The 19,248-nt window shown below is 34.8% G+C and overlaps 1 protein-coding gene across 4 annotated transcripts in view; it reads left to right on the forward strand.

The window, feature by feature from the left end:
• SLF1 (SMC5-SMC6 complex localization factor 1) overlaps nt 1–19,248 on the forward strand; it is a 74,271-nt gene that overhangs the window by 52,418 nt on the left and 2,605 nt on the right. For all 4 annotated transcript variants that reach the window (XM_024247123.3, XM_024247126.3, XM_054556456.2 and 1 more), the window contains 6 exons: nt 7,802–7,949; nt 12,589–12,734; nt 14,461–14,624; nt 15,434–15,570; nt 17,539–17,631; nt 18,048–18,230. In XM_024247123.3, coding sequence (XP_024102891.2) covers nt 7,802–7,949; nt 12,589–12,734; nt 14,461–14,624; nt 15,434–15,570; nt 17,539–17,631; nt 18,048–18,230 — 871 coding nt within the window. The remainder of the gene's footprint in view (nt 1–7,801; nt 7,950–12,588; nt 12,735–14,460; nt 14,625–15,433; nt 15,571–17,538; nt 17,632–18,047; nt 18,231–19,248) is intronic.

Genomic DNA, 19,248 nt, shown 5'->3' on the forward strand with positions numbered 1-19,248 from the left:
TTCCTCAGATCCATTTTCTCTTCTCTACATTTTAAATTACCATTAAACTTACGTTATACCTTTTCTTCATATTCTTTGTGTTTTTCACCTTATATTTCCCTCTCCCTTTCTCTCTCTCTCCCTCTACCATTTCCCCTCTCCTCCTCTTTCTCCCTCTTCCCCCCATATAGATATTTTTTTCTATACTTGCTGCATTCTAGATAGTATTTTCATCCAGTTTTTAGTTCATTAGTTCTTTCTTCAGCTGTGTCCAATATATTGTTAAACATGACCATTGCATTTAAATTTTTTGTATTTTTTCCAGTTAAAAGACTTTTTAACTGTTCCAAACCGCTATGACTTGTTTTTATGAGTTTCAAGGTTTTCTTTTGTCTTTAACATGGCAATGACATTTATTATCTATGCTTGATTGTTCCATATCTGAAGTCTTTATGGGTCTGTTTCTGTTGTTGTTTTTGCTGTTTCCTTCTCTTGTGCTTTTTTATTTTCTCTTGCAAGCTTGTTATTCACTATATGCTTTTAAATTGCATTTGAGAAGTTATTTGTAGAAACAATACGTGATAAAGACCAGAATATCTTCCCCCAGAAAGAATTTCTGTTGAACTTCTGCCAAGTGCCTGGGTGTACCACTAGTTAAGGACTACTCTAGTCCAGTGTTTATGTTTGGGGGACTCTAGGTAGTTCAAATGAGGTAAAGGGCTACATATACATTTAGTTTTGCTTCTGATTCACTCTTACCATGAGGATGAAGCCCTTCACTTTTTCATCCTATGAGCAATTAGGTTTTGGCCATGACTTTTTTTTTTTAATCTTTTCTTCCCCTGTGCTCCAGAAACCACAGTTCTGTATTCTAGATTCTTCCTTAAAATCAGTGAAAGTCCTCAGGGCAAAGTCAGGTATCTGAGTAGCTCACGTGAGTACCTCACTAGATCTTGGCCTAGCAGTTCCTAATAATTTATTCTCTTTTTTTTTCTGAAATGTTTTGCGTATTTCATTTAACACATTTTTAGTTTTAGTTTTCTTCTCTAAGTGGGTTCAATTGAGGCTAGGTGCAGTGGTTCCTGCCTGTAATCCCAGCACTTTGATATGCTGAAGTGGAAGGATTGCTTGAGGCCAGGAGCTCAAGACCAATCTGTGCAACATAGTGAGACCCCCATCTCTACCAAAAAAAAACAAAACAAAACCAAAAATAAAACAGATGTAGTGGTGTGCACATGTATTAGTTTTAACTGCTTGAGAGGCTGCCCTGGGAGGATTGCTTGAGCCCAGGAGTTGGAGGCTGCAGTGAGCTATGATTGCGCCACTGCATTCCAGCCTGGGTGACAGAGTGAGACCTTGTCTCTAACAAAAAAAAAAAAAAAAGGTTCATCTGAATTACCTAGGCCTTCATTAGAAATAGAAGTTCTTGCTGGTTTTTTAAAAAATAGTTTGTGTAGTTGTCTGAGGCAGGAAAATAAAAGTTAGTTCTTTTTTTTGAGGTACTATTTTTTTTTCTAAATCAGCATTAAAACGGGAAGATTGCTCGTGAGTATAGCTAGATTTCTTTGTGATCAAGTAATCCTATTATTTAACAATAACCAGGTGAGTAGGCACTGTTTTGTGCATGTATCTGATGGTGCTGGGAAAACTGGCTAGCCATATGTAGAAAGCTGAAACTGGATCCCTTCCTTACACCTTATACAAAAATCAATTCAAGATGGATTAAAGACTTAAATGTTAGACCTAAAACCATAAAAACCCTAGAAGAAAACCTAGGCATTACCATTCAGGACATAGGCATGGGCAAGGACTTCATGTCTAAAACACCAAAAGCAATGGCAACAAAAGCCAAAATTGACAAATGGGATCTAATTAAACTCAAGAGCTTCTGCACAGCAAAAGAAACTACCATCAGAGTGAACAGGCAACCTACAAAATGGGAGAAAATTTTCGCAACCTACTCATCTGACAAAGGGCTAATATCCAGAATCTACAATGAACTCCAACAAATTTACAAGAAAAAAACAAACAACCCCATCAAAAAGTGGGCGAAGGACATGAACAGACACTTCTCAAAAGAAGACATTTATGCAGCCAAAAAACACATGAAAAAATGCTCACCATCACTGGCCATCAGAGAAATGCAAATCAAAACCACAATGAGATACCATCTCACACCAGTTAGAATGGCAATCATTAAAAAGTCAGGAAACAACAGGTGCTGGAGAGGATGTGGAGAAATAGGAACACTTTTACACTGTTGGTGGGACTGTAAACTAGTTCAACCCTTGTGGAAGTCAGTGTGGCGATTCCTCAGGGATCTAGAACTAGAAATTCCATTGGACCTAGCCATCCCATTACTGGGTATATACCCAAAGGACTATAAATCATGCTGCTATAAAGACACATGCACACGTATGTTTATTGCCGCATTATTCACAATAGCAAAGACTTGGAACCAACCCAAATGTCCAACAATGATAGACTGGATTAAGAAAATGTGGCACATATACACCATGGAATACTATGCAGCCATAAAAAATGATGAGTTCACGTCCTTTGTAGGGACATGGATGAAATTGGAAATCATCATTCTCAGTAAACTATCGCAAGAACAAAAAACCAAACACCGCATATTCTCACTCATAGGTGGGAATTGAACAATGAGAACACATGGACACAGGAAGGGGAACATCACACTCTGGGGACTGTTGTGGGGTGGGGGGAGGGGGGAGGGATAGCATTGGGAGATATATCTAATGCTAGATGACGAGTTGGTGGTTGCAGCGCACCAGCATGGCACATGTATACATAGGTAACTTACCTGCACATTGTGCACATGTACCGTAAAACCTAAAGTATAATAATAATAATAATAATAAAAGAAAAAAAAAAAAAAAAAAAGCCAAAGAAATATCTGGTTAGAAAAACTTTCTGTAAAAATAAAGCTTATGATTAAAAAGGAGTGAATTTAAAAAAAAAAAAAAAAAAAAGGAAGTATGATTTTGCAAATTACAGAAATGAAAATACTCAAATAGGACTACTATTTATACCTCATTGCCAATTGAGTATAGCACTTTTAAGCTAAAGCTGATAGCATCTTTATAAATTACCATCTGTCTTTTTATTTACTTTTTATACAATGCAATCATTAAGGATAGAAAATATTCCTTCATTATAGAACATTTCTTTTTTTCATTCATTTGATTACATAAATGAAATTGCTCATTTATAACAATAAAATGATGTCACAATTTTACTAAGTCTTCAAAGGACTATCACAGATAAGAAATTACTTAAGAAGCTCTGATGTAAATAGTAACAGATTTATACATATTTAACTTGAAGATTTTTGTTCAAACTTATAAATAAAAGCAACATATTTGTGAAGCAGTCTGCAATAAATTGTAGCATTGTGATATGAGAACTGGTTTTAAATTTTGCAAATTAATATTTTATTTAACATTTGAATTGCTTAAATTGATATAAAACTGCTTTTTAAAAATTGTATTACCTTTCTGCTAGAATTCATTCTTGTACTTAATTAAATCTTTTTGGCAGTTTCCAGTTTCAAGAATTCCATGCATGTTCACAGACATCATTTTCTGTACTGTAAAGCATTTGTTTCTTGATTTGCTGAGTTGAAGTATTCAATTTAAGTCATTAGCTAAACAGAAGTCCTCAGTTTATGCTAATATTGTTTTGTCATAATGTCAATCAGCAAGTATTGCAGAGTGACACAATGGCAGTGAATTTCATTGTCATTAAGCTGAGAAAGTGTTGGGCTTTCCTTGGCAAAGAGCAGAGGTGGGCTGTGTCAAGGTTATGGAGGAGGTACAATTTTTACTAGTCCCACTTTTCTTTGAGATGTTCTTAAGTGCTATGGATAATTCTACAATATAGGTAGAAATGTAAGCTAGTTTATATTAATAGATAAGAAAGTTGATAAAGAGTTTAAATAACTTATTCAAGGTATGACAGCTTGTTAGGGCAAAGCCTTGACTAGAGGCCAAGTCTCCACTGCACCACACTTTCTTATGTTTCAAATGCCAGTGTTTAAAACAGGAAGAGGCACAGTGTGTGCTTTATGTTTGCGTCTTTCCAACAGAGTAGTTTGTCACGTATTACAGTGGGATATCATGGAAATCCCTAACTGGGAGTCAGAAGGCCAAGATGCTAGTTTGTTCTACATTACAGATTAGTCAAGTTTTGGAAGATTGCCAATTTTATAAACTAGAAGTTATCTCTACTGGCAGATGATATAGAACCATATTGACAGAATGTCTGGTAATAGAGTTTAACATATGAGAAAGGAATTCTAAGGTAAATATATATCATATATGCAAATCTTTTCAACCTTTTATTTCTTTGTTAATTCTTAGGGTATTCATTTTCTCTTCTGTCAGCTTTAACAAATATTTCAGTATTCCAAGAAAGCTGCTTTCCTTTGATGATTTACTTAACTATTTTCTTACTAATCTATTTCTAAAGCTTATATATCCAGTAATACTGGAAGGAATAGCATCGTTGATGTATTGTTAAAGTGGCAGTGAGTATAGTCCATAGCACACTGTCTTGGCCCTATTATTGTTATGAGTGTGATAGTTAAGATTATGGTATAAAAGGATCTAAGAACCTGAGTTGAAAGTGTCTTTTCATATAAAAACTTACTATTATGGCTATGTAGTAGTGTGCATGTTTAGCTAATGACATGAAAACAAGAATAACTTTGGCAGGATCTTTTTTATCATAGTAAAAAAGCTATAGTTATTCCTCGAAATCACTGCAAGACCTCTTCTGTTTAATAACATTAATATCAAGGTAAATTTAATATTAAGCAATATATTAATATTCTGTTGTGATTTTAACTGTATGTACCACGTATTTATACAAGGAAAGAGGGAGAGTCCCAACTGGTTGATTTTTTTTTTTTTTTTTTTTTTAAATGTTTTTGGTTGATGGAAAGCTGGATTGTGTTTTTATATAAGGTTTCACTCTGTGGGCTAACATCCTTCTTTCCTGCCCAGAGTGTTAAAGCCTGGGTGGTCTACAGTGATCTTGATTTACTATACCCTTGAGATGGAGAATACTTTCAGAAATCAAAATTTACCAACCTCTTGCTTCTTTCCTGAGTACTGTCACTGCTGATGTTCAGATACATATTATGTTGGAAGGAACATTTTGTGGATGCATATGTGCATATGGACATAATCAGTTTACTAGTTTAAATATATATTTTCACTGTTCTGTTTTATATTCTTTTGATAACAGTGAGAAGTAGGGATTAACTAACTTGCTCAGAGTGATCAAGCAAGATACTGGCTTTACAAAGAATGGAGTTGATTTCCTCCAGTGTTTTCTGGAGACTAGCACTAGACCCTAGTCCTGCCGATCACACCAGGGGAGGTGTTGGTGCTACTGATGTGGTCAGACCTGCTGCTAGTTTCCCATGCCATATAGCTGCAAATGTAAGGCTTAAACTCAGCTCTCCTATCAAGGCAGGAGACTGGATGGGATTGACAGCCACCTGTGAAGACTCACCTGCTAGGATCTGGCTGGCTGTCTTGGTCCCTGATCATGTCAGAAGAAGTACACCACTTTTGTAATCATGCAGCTTTTAAAAATCTCCTCAGCCCCACACTTGAGGGTCTCTCTCCTAGATTCTAATGTTTAGCCCTACACGAATGCAGTATGCTGCCCCTGATGTGTTAGGACAACAGAGGACCTGCACACATGCTACTGGTCCTGACTGTGTTTTCCTTCCATAAACACTGTTCTGGCAAGCTGGTTGTGTGTGCTGCTGGACTATTTGCTTATGTTTGCACAATAAACCAGAAATTAAACTTTGGTTTTGAAATCATTTATCTGCTAGCTAGAGCTATTAGATATGGAATGATATCCCAATGAAATATTGAATATACATATAAGAAATTTCTTAGCTGAGGGCAGGAGAAACAAATCCAGTAGTCACTGAGGGTTCAGAGTGCTAGGGATTTCTTTCTCACTAATCCCATATTAGGCATAATATGTGCTAGTTTGGTGTGTAATATATAACTAATACACTGAAATACACATAATTTATTCTGTAATATATAACATAATAACATACTGTTTATGAGTGTGTTAGTTTAGATTATAGTGTAAAAGGATCCAAGAACCTGATTTGGAAGTGCCTTTTATATAAAATTTACTATTCTAATTCCTAAAATTCCATGTAAACTATGAATACAAAGTGTGAAAATAATATTTTAAAAACACCTTTGATTTAAATATAAATATTTTTTCAAAACATTAAAACCAGCTGAAATTCCTATGTTCCTGTTATTTGTCGTCTAAGCTTGTTGGATATGTGAAAAAATCACAAAACAGTCGGGTAAAAGGCATGTGAAAAGGTTTTAATAAATATTGTGATAATAGATTAGGTTATTAGTAATATTAGATCTATTAGTTACAGATCAGGTTCTTAGATCCTTTTATACTGTAATCTTAACTTTTATACATGAACAGAATATTATATATTATGTTATTTAAGCATAATATATGCCTAATATGGGATTAATGAGAAATTAGATGGCAGAACATAGTTATAATCTATTACTGTAGCATTTATTAAAACGTTTTCATATGCCTTTTACCCAACTATTAATTTAGTGAATTTTTTTTTCCTACGTATCCAACTTGCCTAGACAACAAATAACAAGAACATAAGAATTTCAGCTGGTTTTAATGCTTTGAAAAAGTGTTTATGTTTCAATCAAAGGTGTTTTTAAAATTTTATTTTCACACTTCTTCATCTTCATAGTTTCTACTGAATTTTAGAGATTAGAAAAATACTTTCAAACATTAGTGTAAAGCACACTTAGAAGGTTTGTATGCCTTGTTACATTTCTTATAAGAATTTAATGTTTATTATAAAAGTAATCATATAAAATGATATACTTTTTTTTTTTTTTGAGATGGAGTCTCACTCTGTCACCCAGGCTGGAGTGCAGTGGCACAATCTCCTCTTACTGCAAGCTCCGCCTCCCGGGTTCACGCCATTCTCCTGCCTCAGCCTCCCAAGTAGCTGAGACTACAGGCGCCCACCACCATGCCCGGCTAACTTTTTGTATTTTTAGTAGAGACGGGGTTTCACCTCGTTAGCCAGGATGGTCTCGATCTCCTGACCTCGCGATCCGCCCACCTCGGCCTCCCAAAGTGCTGGGATTACAGGCGTGAGCCATCGTGCCCGGCCAATGATATACTTTTAAAACTGATCTCTACATCTCTAAGTTGGGTAATTAGCATTTGATATATAATTAAATAATAAAAATTTGAATCAGTACATTATAGCAAATGAATAATCTTGTTTACTAGAACTTTTATTCATTGGGTTTCTCAAGTCTTTCTGGAAAATGTCATATAGAGAAATGTAAAGAATAATTCTGTATATAAACAATGGGGGTAGATAAATCTATCTTCTTTTATAGTCATATCTCTCCTATTTATAAAAATCTACAAAACCCAGGTATTTTCTCATTATTTTAATGGAAGTATTTCCTAACAAACTTGATAGCATTGGATAAAATTAAAGTTTATTCTAAACTGTTAAGTTGTAGGTCCTTGGAAAATTTGTTTTATTAACTCTTTTGTCATGTGGAGAGAGAGAGAGAGAGATGGAGGGGAGAGAATTAGTTAGCTAGGGTTCTTAAGAATACCTTTTATTATTACATACCCTGTATTTTTAAATAGCTGTGTTTTGCCCCTCAAAAAGTATTCAAAATAAATACAGAAATTCAATATTGTAATATATTTCAGTAATTTTTTTGTATCTTAATGTTAGGTCTTCAAACATGAACTAGCTTACTTATTGGCTGGAATTCTTGGAGCAGCAATAGATTATTGGATTTTCCTTGGTCTTAAGATGGGTAGAAATGTGATGCGACACATGTCTGATGACTTAGGAAGTTATATTTCTCTTTCGTGTGATGGTAAGTTTGTCTATGTTCTGTTTTTTTCAGACCTATTCTGGAAATTAGTTTTGACTTTCTTTTAAGCAGTCTGTAAGCTTTAACATATGTTCATTTGAAGCTTTCCTTAAAATAGTTATGGATGCATGCACACATGGATACACACACACAGACAATATAAAGATTTAAAGTACCCATATTGTTCCTACACAGATATAACTTTTTAATGTCTTTCTGGTATTTCTAAGCATTTTTGTGTAGTTGAGTTCATACTGTATATGTAATTTTGCATTCTTATTTTCCTCTAAACATTACAGGAGCCTTCCCCCCACATACTTTTCAAATATAATTATTATTCAAATATAATTATTTTGCCTGGTGCAGTGGCTCACACCTGTAATCCCAATCTACTTTGGGAAGCCGAGGTGGGAGGATCTCTTGAGCCCAGGAGTTTGAGACCAGCCTGTACAACATAGCAAGACTCTGTCTTTAAAAAAAAATTTTTAAATTTGCTGGGCATGGTAGTCTATGCCAGTAGTCCCAGCTACTCTGGAGGCTGAAGTGGGAGGATCCCTTGAGCCCAGGAGTCCAAGGCTGCAGGGAGCCATGATTGTGCCACTGCACTCCAGCCTGGGTGACAGAGCAAGACCCTGTCTCTTTAAAAAAAAAAAAAAACAACAAAAACTTGCTACTATTTTTTCCCCATTGAGTCTAGTGCTCTAACAAGAAATGAACATGGATGAAGCAAACAGAAGTAATTTATATGGATAATTTTTTTCACTCTTCTTTTCTCCCCATTACCTACTTTAAAGTCTCCCCTAAAATAAAGGGAGGAAGGAGTGTTATTTAAGAAACATGATGTCAGAACTCATTTCACAAGGTGAAAAGTTCTACCCAATTCTTTGGGCCTCTAGACTGAAGGAGGCTTCCATAAAGACCTTATGTAGATTCCCAAACTCCATAGCCAGTTTAGGAAGAGTCTTTGCCCATCCTTCCCTTTTTTTCTTTATTTCTTTATTTCTGTAATCCTTAATTCCTAAAATGAATACATTTTAAACCAAGTAAGTTTTTTTGTGCTTCTTAGCTATAAAATATGATTTTTATATACTTTTGTATACTTGATATTTTAAACTGCCAAATAAGTACTCTGCTACACATGTGTTTCAGTGTATCTTGATTTTATATAAAGAAAAAATTCTTCAGTATGCCGTCAATCACTTTAATATGTTGAAGAGAGACTTCAGAATAGGAATCCAGGTTATAACTGGGTTCAGGATTTATTCGATGATGCCCTCTGCAGAGAGAGTTCTCTTTTTATACTACCAAAGTTAGAAGATTTTTATCTAAAGCGTTTTGTCTCTTTTATTTTTTTCTTTTTCATTGAGCTGAGGGGGTGATTACAGTTCCTTTTGTGGACTAGCTGTCCTTTGTTGCGTGACTTTAACATTTCTTAGCTAACATTCAATCTTCCTGCAGAACCCTTTCTTATATTTCTTTCCCACCATTCCTACTAGGTAGTTTAGTGGGTTTTATCCTTTTCAGAAAACAGAATTCTGGCATTATTTGCTAGAATGGGAACTAAGCATTTGACTAACAGAATTTCCTGTTTTCATTCCTTAATGAAATATGAGTTTGGAGACCTAGTGGAGGATTAGCAGTGGCTTTGGAGATTATCAGGATAGTTAGTTGTCTTGTTTCCAATACATAGTAATTGCCCTTAAGGAATTATAATTTATCTTATAGTTTAGCCAGATGCATGAAATAATGAGCCTTGTATTAAAAGGATTCTACTACCTGTTATACATTTGCTTCAATGCGTTCTTCACTAATATTCTGAATTTCGCTTCGCTTTAAAGCAGGACATTGTTATCCAATGTTATTTTCAGTTTTTACATGACAAGTGTAAAACCTAGAACTTTGATTCTGTGAGTAACATGAACTTAAACTGAACCTTAGTGTTACTATTATGATCCTGTCAACAGATTATTTTGCTTCCAAAGATCTATTAATATATTTGATCACTAACATTCAAAACTTTTGGTGAGACTTAAATTGTCACTATTGAAAAGTGTTTTTAAGCCTTTTTCTTTACCTTTCTCAAAATGTACACATGTGCATGTGCACACACACGCAGTTGGTTGCTTAGGCTTCAAATTCGGTTATAGCTAGGCAGTTTAAAAGTTTTAAACATTATTTCTTTTGTCTTTTTTTTGAGACAGAGTCTTACTCTGTCCCCCAGGCTGGAGTGCAGTGGCATGATCTTGGCTCACTGCAATCTCTGCCTCCCCAGTTCAAGCGATTCTTGTGTCTTAGCCTCCCAAGTAGCTGGGGTTATAGGTGTATGCCACCAAGCCTGGCTAATTTTTTGTATTTTTAGTAGAGATGGGGGTTTCACCATGTTTGCAAGGCTAGTCTCAAACTCCAGACCTCAGGTGATCTGCCCACCTCGGCTTCCCAGGTGCTGGGATTACAGGTGTGAACCACTGCGCCCAGCCAAAAGTTTTAAACATGTATTTCTAAAAATGGTTCAAATTAATATTTTTCTATTCTCTGTCTAGTTTTTTTCTTTTCTGTTAGTGCAGGTTGATGTTTAACCTTTGTCAAGAGACAGAAATCCAGTGAACATTTTATCATAAACCAGTAGCCTCCAGCCTGGGGGACAGAGACTCTTCTCAACAACAAAAAAATAGTGTTTAAAACTTTTAAATTGTCTAGCTATAACCAAATTTGAAGGCTAAGCAACCAACTGTGCGTGTGTGTGCATGTGTGTGTGTGCGCGCACGCGTGTGCGCACGTATACATTTGGAGAAAGGTAAAGAAAAAGGCTTAAAAACACTTTTCAATAGTGACAATTTAAATCTCATCTAAAGTTTTGAATGTTAGTGATCAAATATATTAATAGATCTTTGGAAGCAAAGTAATCCATCAACAGAATTATAACAGTAACACTAAGGTTGAGTTTAAGCTCTTGTTAGTCACACACAGAATCAAAATTCTGGGGTGTTGTAATAATGTCCATTTTGTTCATATTTTGATGAAGAATTTTGAAATTCATTGTCTGCCACCTTTTTCCCTCATTTCTTTTCTCTGCAGATATTCCTTTCTTTTTAAAAAAAAAAATCATTTATTTTGCATTATTCTTCTACTCAGTTACTATCTTTTGCTTTTCCCAAGTCATTAGTAAAGATGTTATAATTTCACTGTTATATAACTTCCAGTTGAAGATATCGGTCCATCTTTCTCGATTATGGTAAACTGGATGTTCTGATGTTTCCTAGTTCAGAAGTACAAAATTCATACTGTGACACTACTCAGATTCACATCTATCAAATTCATTTCAGTTTAGTATAATTTTTAGTTTATAATTGTTTTGTCAAGAATTAAGGCAACAGATATTTTAAAAGATAAAAGTTTTTCCATCAGATCTCATGTTCATCATTCCATATAGATGCCACTCTATGTTGTTTCTAAACACTTTGGACAGAAATTTTCTTTTCTGTATTTTAAGCTCGAATTATCTGAAATTTCTTTTTTATGCCTAATTGAAATTCCTCATGTAGTGGCTTAAACTACAGATTAACAAAGTTTGTTCAATGTTAAGTACCAGACAGTAAATATTACTGGCTTTTTAGGCCCTACAGTCTCTCCCTGCCACTTAACTTTGCAGTTGTAGTAAGAAAGCAACCATTCACAATACATAAACAGGCAGCATGGCTGTGTTCCAGTAAAACTTTATTCGTAAAAACAGACAGCACACCATAGTTTGCCAATCCTGACTTAAACATATTTCTTCTCCAGTTGTTTCAGTGGGAAAGAAGATGTCATCAAAATTTACTATAGTTTTTCATATATTTGGAGAACTTTAATAAATTTCCTTTGCCTTTCTCAGATTACATCATTATTGCCTGATAAATACTTTTTCCAAACCTTTATTCACTTTTGCTTTGTTATCCCTTAATTTCTTTCCATGCTTCAGACCTTTTTCCTAAATATAAATGTTTATGTATCATTACTAATTCTCAGCCAAAATGTTTCTGTTCTGTTCGTTTATTCAGCAAAATTTTATTGGCATTCTACCAGGCATCGAGCTAAACACTTTTCTATACAGTGGAAGAAGGAAATAAACATGGTCCTTGTGTTTTTTTTTTTTTTTCTTTTTTTGGAACTTTAAGAGAGATAAATTGTAATTAAGTTAATATAAATATGTCATTTAAAATAAGTGCTCTGAACAGGAAAAACTAGGTGTTGAGATTGGTGAACTTACTTTTATACTGTATGACCATGGAATGCAGAACATGAAGAATAAGTAGAAGTTTGACAGGGCAGATTGTTTTAGTCAGAAGGTAGCATTTACCAAAACTCTGAATAGGAAAGAAGGCCTGTTTGAGACCTTCTGGGGCCTGGCTGATGGGAAGAGAGGCCAGAATAAGGCCAAAGAAGGGTTAAGGGAGTTTGTGTAGGAATGTGCCATTAAATATTTTCTCTTAAAAGTCAAGGAATAGGGATATGACCTATTTTTTGTGGATTAAAATCATGTGGATGAATCTTATAGGTGTAAGAGCTCTCATTTGACAGAATAAACTTCACTAAGGAAATAGCCTATGGAAAAAATTGTATAGGATACAGCAATAACTATATCGACTTACCTTATGTTCTCCAGACTTTTCTTCACAGGAATTAGAAATTTTCATTTGCTCCTTTTCCTCCTCCTGGCTTCAAATGTTTGTTGCAGAGGCAGTCTTTAAAAAGTTGTGTCTACAGAGCTCTGGCAGTGTTTCTTCTGAGCCACTCTCTCTTCAGAAAATGGTAAGCACCTCTCTATTCTGGTTCTTTACATTTTCAAGAAGTGAGTTCACAAACTCAATTTTATTTATTTATTTATTTATTTATTTTGAGACGGTGGCTTGCTCTGTCGCCCAGGCTGGAGTGCAGTGGCGCGATCTCGGCTCACTGTAAGCTCTGCCTCCCAGGTTCATGCCATTCTCCTGCCTCAGCCTCCCAAGTAGCTGGGCTACAGGCGCCCACCACCACACCCAGCTAATTTTTTTGTATTTTTAGTAGAGACGGGGTCTCGATCTCCTGACCTCGTGATCTGCCTGCCTCGGCCTCCCAAAGTGCTAGGATTACAGGCGTGAGCCACCACACCCGGCCCACAAACTCAATTTTAAAAAATTCTTAGTTATTTCAAGTAAGTAGGCAGAATATATTAATTCATAAATATTTCAATTCTGTATAAATGTTAGTATATTTCTGTCTCAAAATAGAGTAATGAAAGCCAGCAGCTGTGCTGAGTGCCTGTAGGTGAGTGCCTGTAGTTCCAGCTACTCAGGAGACTGAGGCGGGAGGATTGCTTAATCCCCAGAATTCGAAGCTGTAGTGCATTATGGTTGCACTTGTGCATAGCCACTGCATTCCATCCTGGACAACATAGTGAAACCCCTTCTCCAGGGGCAGTGGGGGGAAGGTAATCACCAAATAGGAATTTTAAGGCCGAGCATGATGGCCCCTGCCTATAATTCTAACACTTTTGGAAGCTGAGGCAGGAGGATCCCTTGAGCCCAGGAGTTCGAGACCAGCCTGGGCAACATAGCAAGACTGTCTCTAAAAAAAGTTAAATTAGCTGGGCATGGTGGCACATGCCTGTGGTCCCAGCTACTCGGGAGGCTGAGATGGGAGGATCCTTAATCCCAGGAGGTCAAGGCAGCAGTGACCTGTGATAACCACTGTACTCTAGCCTAGGTGGCACACTAAGAACTTGTCTCAACAACAACAACAAAAAAAAAAAAAAAAAGGAAAGGAAAAAGAAATTTTAATTACTTTTGAGCGTAGCCAAGGGTTGATCATAGAAAAGTAAAAAATCCTTGTTTCCTAATAAAATTCCTACATGAGATTATTATTTTGGAAAGAACTAGATCTAACAAAATTCTGTATGGTATTTAAAAAGCAAAATATTAGGCATATAAGCTACATTTGATTTAAAGTTTTCCAGTTTTATTTTGGCTGTCTTTAGATATTAATATCCAGTAGCTCTAGGAATTTTTTAATCAAATGAGAAATACGTATATTGGTCAGATTAGTCAAATTCTGTTTTGCAACAATCCTTTAAGGATGTTTTTATTCCTTATTTTGTTTTCTGTTGAAGAAAGACTTGTTTTCTGTTGAAAAAAGGCATTAGCAGAATGGAAATTACAAAATACCAGTTGTACGTAAATCATACATATAAAATATGCAAATGAATCATACATGTTGGGCATAAGACTAATCAAAAGAGCTTTCCTAAATGAGGATCAAAATTGAATTAGAAAAAAATAATTATTTTTAAGAAGGTATTTTTCTGCTTGTTCACATGGTATTGGCTTTGACACAAAGCTAGTTTTCTTAATATTTTATTATGTTCAACCAAGATAGAGTGGCAACCATAGTGATGCAACCAAGAGAATATAACCAAATGTAACAGTGAAATGAATCAAATAATTTCTCTTTACTGCTGTTTTTGTAGTTGAGAAAATAATGCAATATTATTTTTCAACAGGTATATTCCTATTTACCAGCCTTGGGGAAAACTGGTGTGCTTGGGTCTGGAAAGATTCAGATATCAAAGAAAATAGGACAGCGGCCTTGTTTTGACTCTCAGAGAGCCTTACTAATGCTGAATGGTACTAAACAAAAACAAGTTGAAGGGCTGCCAGAGTTATCGTAAGTGATGCTGATATCCCAGCTGTGCTTTGTTTTGGAGTACAGCTCTTTTTCTGATGCATTTCTTGAACTTTATGGTTATCTGTGATAACCATATTATATTGAATTATATTGATTAGATCAAAACTCAATTTTAGATCTATTTGGTCAGCATTTTCTGTTTCTGTAATTCAAGGTACATGCTTTCTTTCTAAGTGCTTCCCAAAAGAAATAAAACTGCTCATCAAATTATTGATGAATTATTGATGAAATACAGTTTCACACAATTTTTGCCCTATGATTTGAATGACTACTTTGCCATAATATAGATGGGATTTCAGAATGCATGGTCATATGAGATATCCTATCATTATAGTAGTTTCCCCAAAATGAGAAACCTCCTCTAAAAATATAAGGTGTATAAAAGTGTATGTTGTATAAAACTCAGAAAGCCTGAAAGGTTCTATGAGAGGAAGAAGAGAATAGAATCAGAATGTGAAAGTAAGAATGGGGAGCAGAGGCCTGCTTGATCTTAGCTTTCTGCTTTATTCTCTCTGCCAAATATGGTTTAACTGGTCTTTTTCTCTTTATTTGACATTCTGTATTTATAAATTTAGTGAGCAGTTCGTGGGGAGTAAGACTAATAAAAGAAAATTCGTGCACTGAAATTTGTTTCTACACAGTTGAAATAAATTTTAAAATTAGAAAGCAGTAAAGATTGAGTAAGGGGATTTAAATTAAAAGGAGGCTAGACTTTTAAAAAATACCATCTAATGTATGCTGGCACGCCTTGCTGAAAAGCTTTCATTATTTCTTACTTTTCCTTTCAGAGACCTGAACCTTGCTAAATGTTCCTCCTCATCATTAAAAAAATTGAAAAAGAAGTCAGAAGGAGAATTGTCATGTTCCAAGGAGAATTGCCCCTCTGTAGTTAAAAAGATGAATTTTCACAAGACTAATCTAAAAGGTATTCCAAGTATCTAACTTAATTTATGCTAAGAACTTTTCATGGTTGTAGTCAGTACTTGCAGGTTTCACACATTTGCCCTGATGAATACTTGAACTTAAATATTGGACTAGGTCCAGGAAGTACCTTCTTGGATAACGTATTATTTTCTTGTACTGTCATTTATGCAAAGAAAGTGATTGTTTAATAACCAGTATAATAGAGTATTCTTTCCTTTTTTTCCTCTCCCTGCCATTACAGATATGAAACACAGTGTAGCATTCATTGAGCTCATTCCAGACTTGCCCGCCTTACTTTTCTATTCCATCTCAACCTGTGCTGCTTAGGATCAGTGTCTTCTGATTTGAAAGTATAATTCAGTCTTCATCTCTTTCAGTCCTAGACATTTTGTGAACAAAGAATGAAGAGTAGGCTATGTTACATAGCTGTGTTAAGCATATGGGCTCTTTTCTTCCAGGCATTGAGCCCAGACTATGAAATGTGTTTGGCTTTTGGTTCTAACTATACTGGAACCTAAGTACCTAAAGGATGAAATAACAAGAATAGCATAATAATTCACTTTGGCACCTCTTTTACTTAGACACCTCTTAACTTGCAAATGGATCTTCCAGAAGTCTATACCTGGCCAAAGTAAATTGCTGAGTCTTTTTTGTTGTTGTTGTTTATGAGTTGTATCTTGTTTTTAATACAAATATTAACATTATGACACCCATGCAAATAGTGACAGTGAAGCACTTATATTTCAATGTGATATAAGTTCATAATTGCCTATTACAGATTCAAAATAACTGTCCATTTGGCTTGGAATATGAAAATTATATTAGATGAGAACTCAGATATTAATTTCACAAATCAGCGTTCTTTTTTCTTTGTTTTATTGTTTCAGAAAGTAAAATGAATATGAATGATTTTAGGCAGAACAGCAGAAGGAACTGGGAGAGAGGAAGAGAATTGAGATATAGTAGAGAAAAACTTCAAAAGCTTTTTATGCATGTAAAAAAATGTTTTTGTAGAAGTTACAGAGATAATCTGTAAAACTGAACACTAAAAATGTGCTACTTAGTATTTTATAGCAAGAACAAATTTGATTCAGTATTTCATTTTGTTTCCTAAGCATTCATTTATAGTAATTTTTTAAAAATTCCCCTTAAATAATCACTTATATCTTATTAATCTTGGTTATAACAGTGATGGATATAGACAATTTTAGCCAGAAGGCATTAATTGCGTATCTCCTACAAAAAACCTTGTCATTTCTATTTGTTACTCTTGTTCAGCTTTAAATGGTACTAGGGATTTTTTTTTTTTTTTTTACATCCGTGTGTGTGTGTGTGTGTGTGTGTGTGTGTGTGTGTGTGGTGTGTTTATATTAAGATTCCTCCATTTCTCCCTCTCTGTGCTGTTGTAGCCAAGCCAGACAGCCTATTGAGAAGCAGCAAACCATCTGTTAATGGATTTGAAGTTCTGAATTATACTTGAGTGTGTAGAGGCACTCATGCTTAGCCAGAAACATTCATTTGAATTAAGCTATAAATGCTGTATAAAAAAGAGCCATACATTTAACGTAGGTTCATGAATAAATTTAAGAGAGGGCAATTGCACTCTAAACTTTTATTGCTGCAAAACCCAGTATTTTTGGTGTTCTCTGATCATTTGGGGGTTTTATAGCAGGATTGAAGCTTTAAACCTTGAACTAGGGAGACAATGCCTGTGTTAAACCTTTTGCAGTAGAATTTCATTGCTGAATTGCTGATAGAACAGAAGCACTGTGGATTGGTGGGGGTCCTTCCCCTTCCCACCCCCCACCCCCGCCTTTTTTAATGCAGGAGATGTTTAAACCAGTCAAAAGGAGAACTCAATAAATAATTTTCTGGCATGGGGCCAGATCTCCTAGTTCATGCCCTTTGATTATTTTCTTTAGTTGATATCTTGTCTTCTCTGCAATAATCTATTAATTTTTTATGGCAGGAGAAACAGCCCTGCATAGAGCTTGCATAAATAACCAAGTGGAGAAATTGATTCTTCTTCTCTCTTTGCCAGGAATAGACATCAATGTTAAAGGTAAGTTTTAAATCTTTGTGGTCTAGTCCAGTGTCTTAATATTTGTGATATTAAACAGTTTTATATCACATTAAGAAAGATTATTTAAGTAAATTTACCTAAGGTATCTTAAAAGTATAAGAAAAATTTCTTAGCAAAGCCAAGAAATTTCGCATATGTGATTTATAACTAATGGTATAAAAACATTTTTTGGTGTCCATATTTTGATAATACCCAACATTAATATTTTAAAATTGTTTTTATTTTAATTCTTTAAGGTAGAAATATGATTACACCCTAGACATTTATATCACAGCATTCTTTTTGTATATGAAGCACCTAGAAAGTCACACTGATGAGAAAAGTAGAACATCAGTACTTTTCTACCAAAAGTCCTACTTCTCCCGTTTTAAAACTTGCCTTGATTTCTAATTTAGACAATGCTGGCTGGACGCCTTTGCATGAAGCCTGTAACTATGGCAACACAGTGTGTGTCCAGGAAATTTTGCAACGTTGTCCAGAGGTAGATCTGCTCACTCAAGTGGACGGGGTGACTCCTTTGCATGATGCACTGTCAAACGGACATGTAGAAATTGGCAAGCTGCTACTACAGCATGGGGGTGAGTGTGTTTATGCTAAATGGGTTTTGATAAATTGTCCAGTTTTTTGATGAATGCTGCAGAGGTAGATAGCATTTTATGTTTAAAATCTGTAAGGAAAGATGCCTTTATTTCATATTAATGAAAAAGTAAGGATAAAAAGTCTCCTAAAACGTAAGCACCTTTTATTAGTAGAGATAAAAGCCTTTTCATAATGTATATTTGTTTATGTATGTATTATTAAGCCTATTTAGGTTCATGTATGAGAGTCTGTTTTTGAATTGAGTTTGCTGGTTTTAAATATTTATCTTTTTCCTTCAGGTGTGTAATGTCTTTGTGAGCCAGTCATTTCTGAAAGCTTATTGATAAATGGATACAAATGTTCAATTGTGATTACCTGGATTTTTTCATTCTTTTTTCATTTCCTGTATGTAACTACAAACTCAATCTTATTTTTAATGAGTCATTTCTGTACAGACTGTAAAAAAGTGATATCCTAGAATATTTTTCGTCATTCACATTTTGCAGCCAATTAAGTTAAAGCAGGAGAATTTTCAAATGGTGATAACTGTTATGCAGGGGTTTTGTGAAGGAGGTAACTTGAGCTGAATATTCATCTGTGTTTTTCCTGCTGATTTTTGATCTTTGCTTTCAGCAAGGCCCCACATTATTTCAGTGTCATTCTTCTTATATCTAAACTGAATAATATAAATTTTACAACAAAGTGTTCAAAACAGATTGGTGCTTTTAAAAGAAAAAAAGCAAACTGATGACCAGCTTAGAATATGGAAACAAAGATTTGTAGAAATTACTTGTCGCTTTTATTTGTATTAATTTTACATTTAAATTTAACAGTATCTTATCCTGTAATTAAAACATTTGATTGTGCATAAAGACAAAAAGCGTATTTTCTTAAGATGTCTTTTTAGTGTATATGCATCTAAGGAAGGCTGTATGGCATGGGAGTTTAAGACATTTGGTTATATATAGTCTTCTTCTGCCCCCTAAAGGCCTTAGTGTGTCTGTTTTACTGATATCA

Source organism: Pongo abelii, chromosome 4 (assembly GCF_028885655.2).
Source record: "Pongo abelii isolate AG06213 chromosome 4, NHGRI_mPonAbe1-v2.0_pri, whole genome shotgun sequence".
Taxonomy (NCBI): Eukaryota; Metazoa; Chordata; class Mammalia; order Primates; family Hominidae; genus Pongo; species Pongo abelii.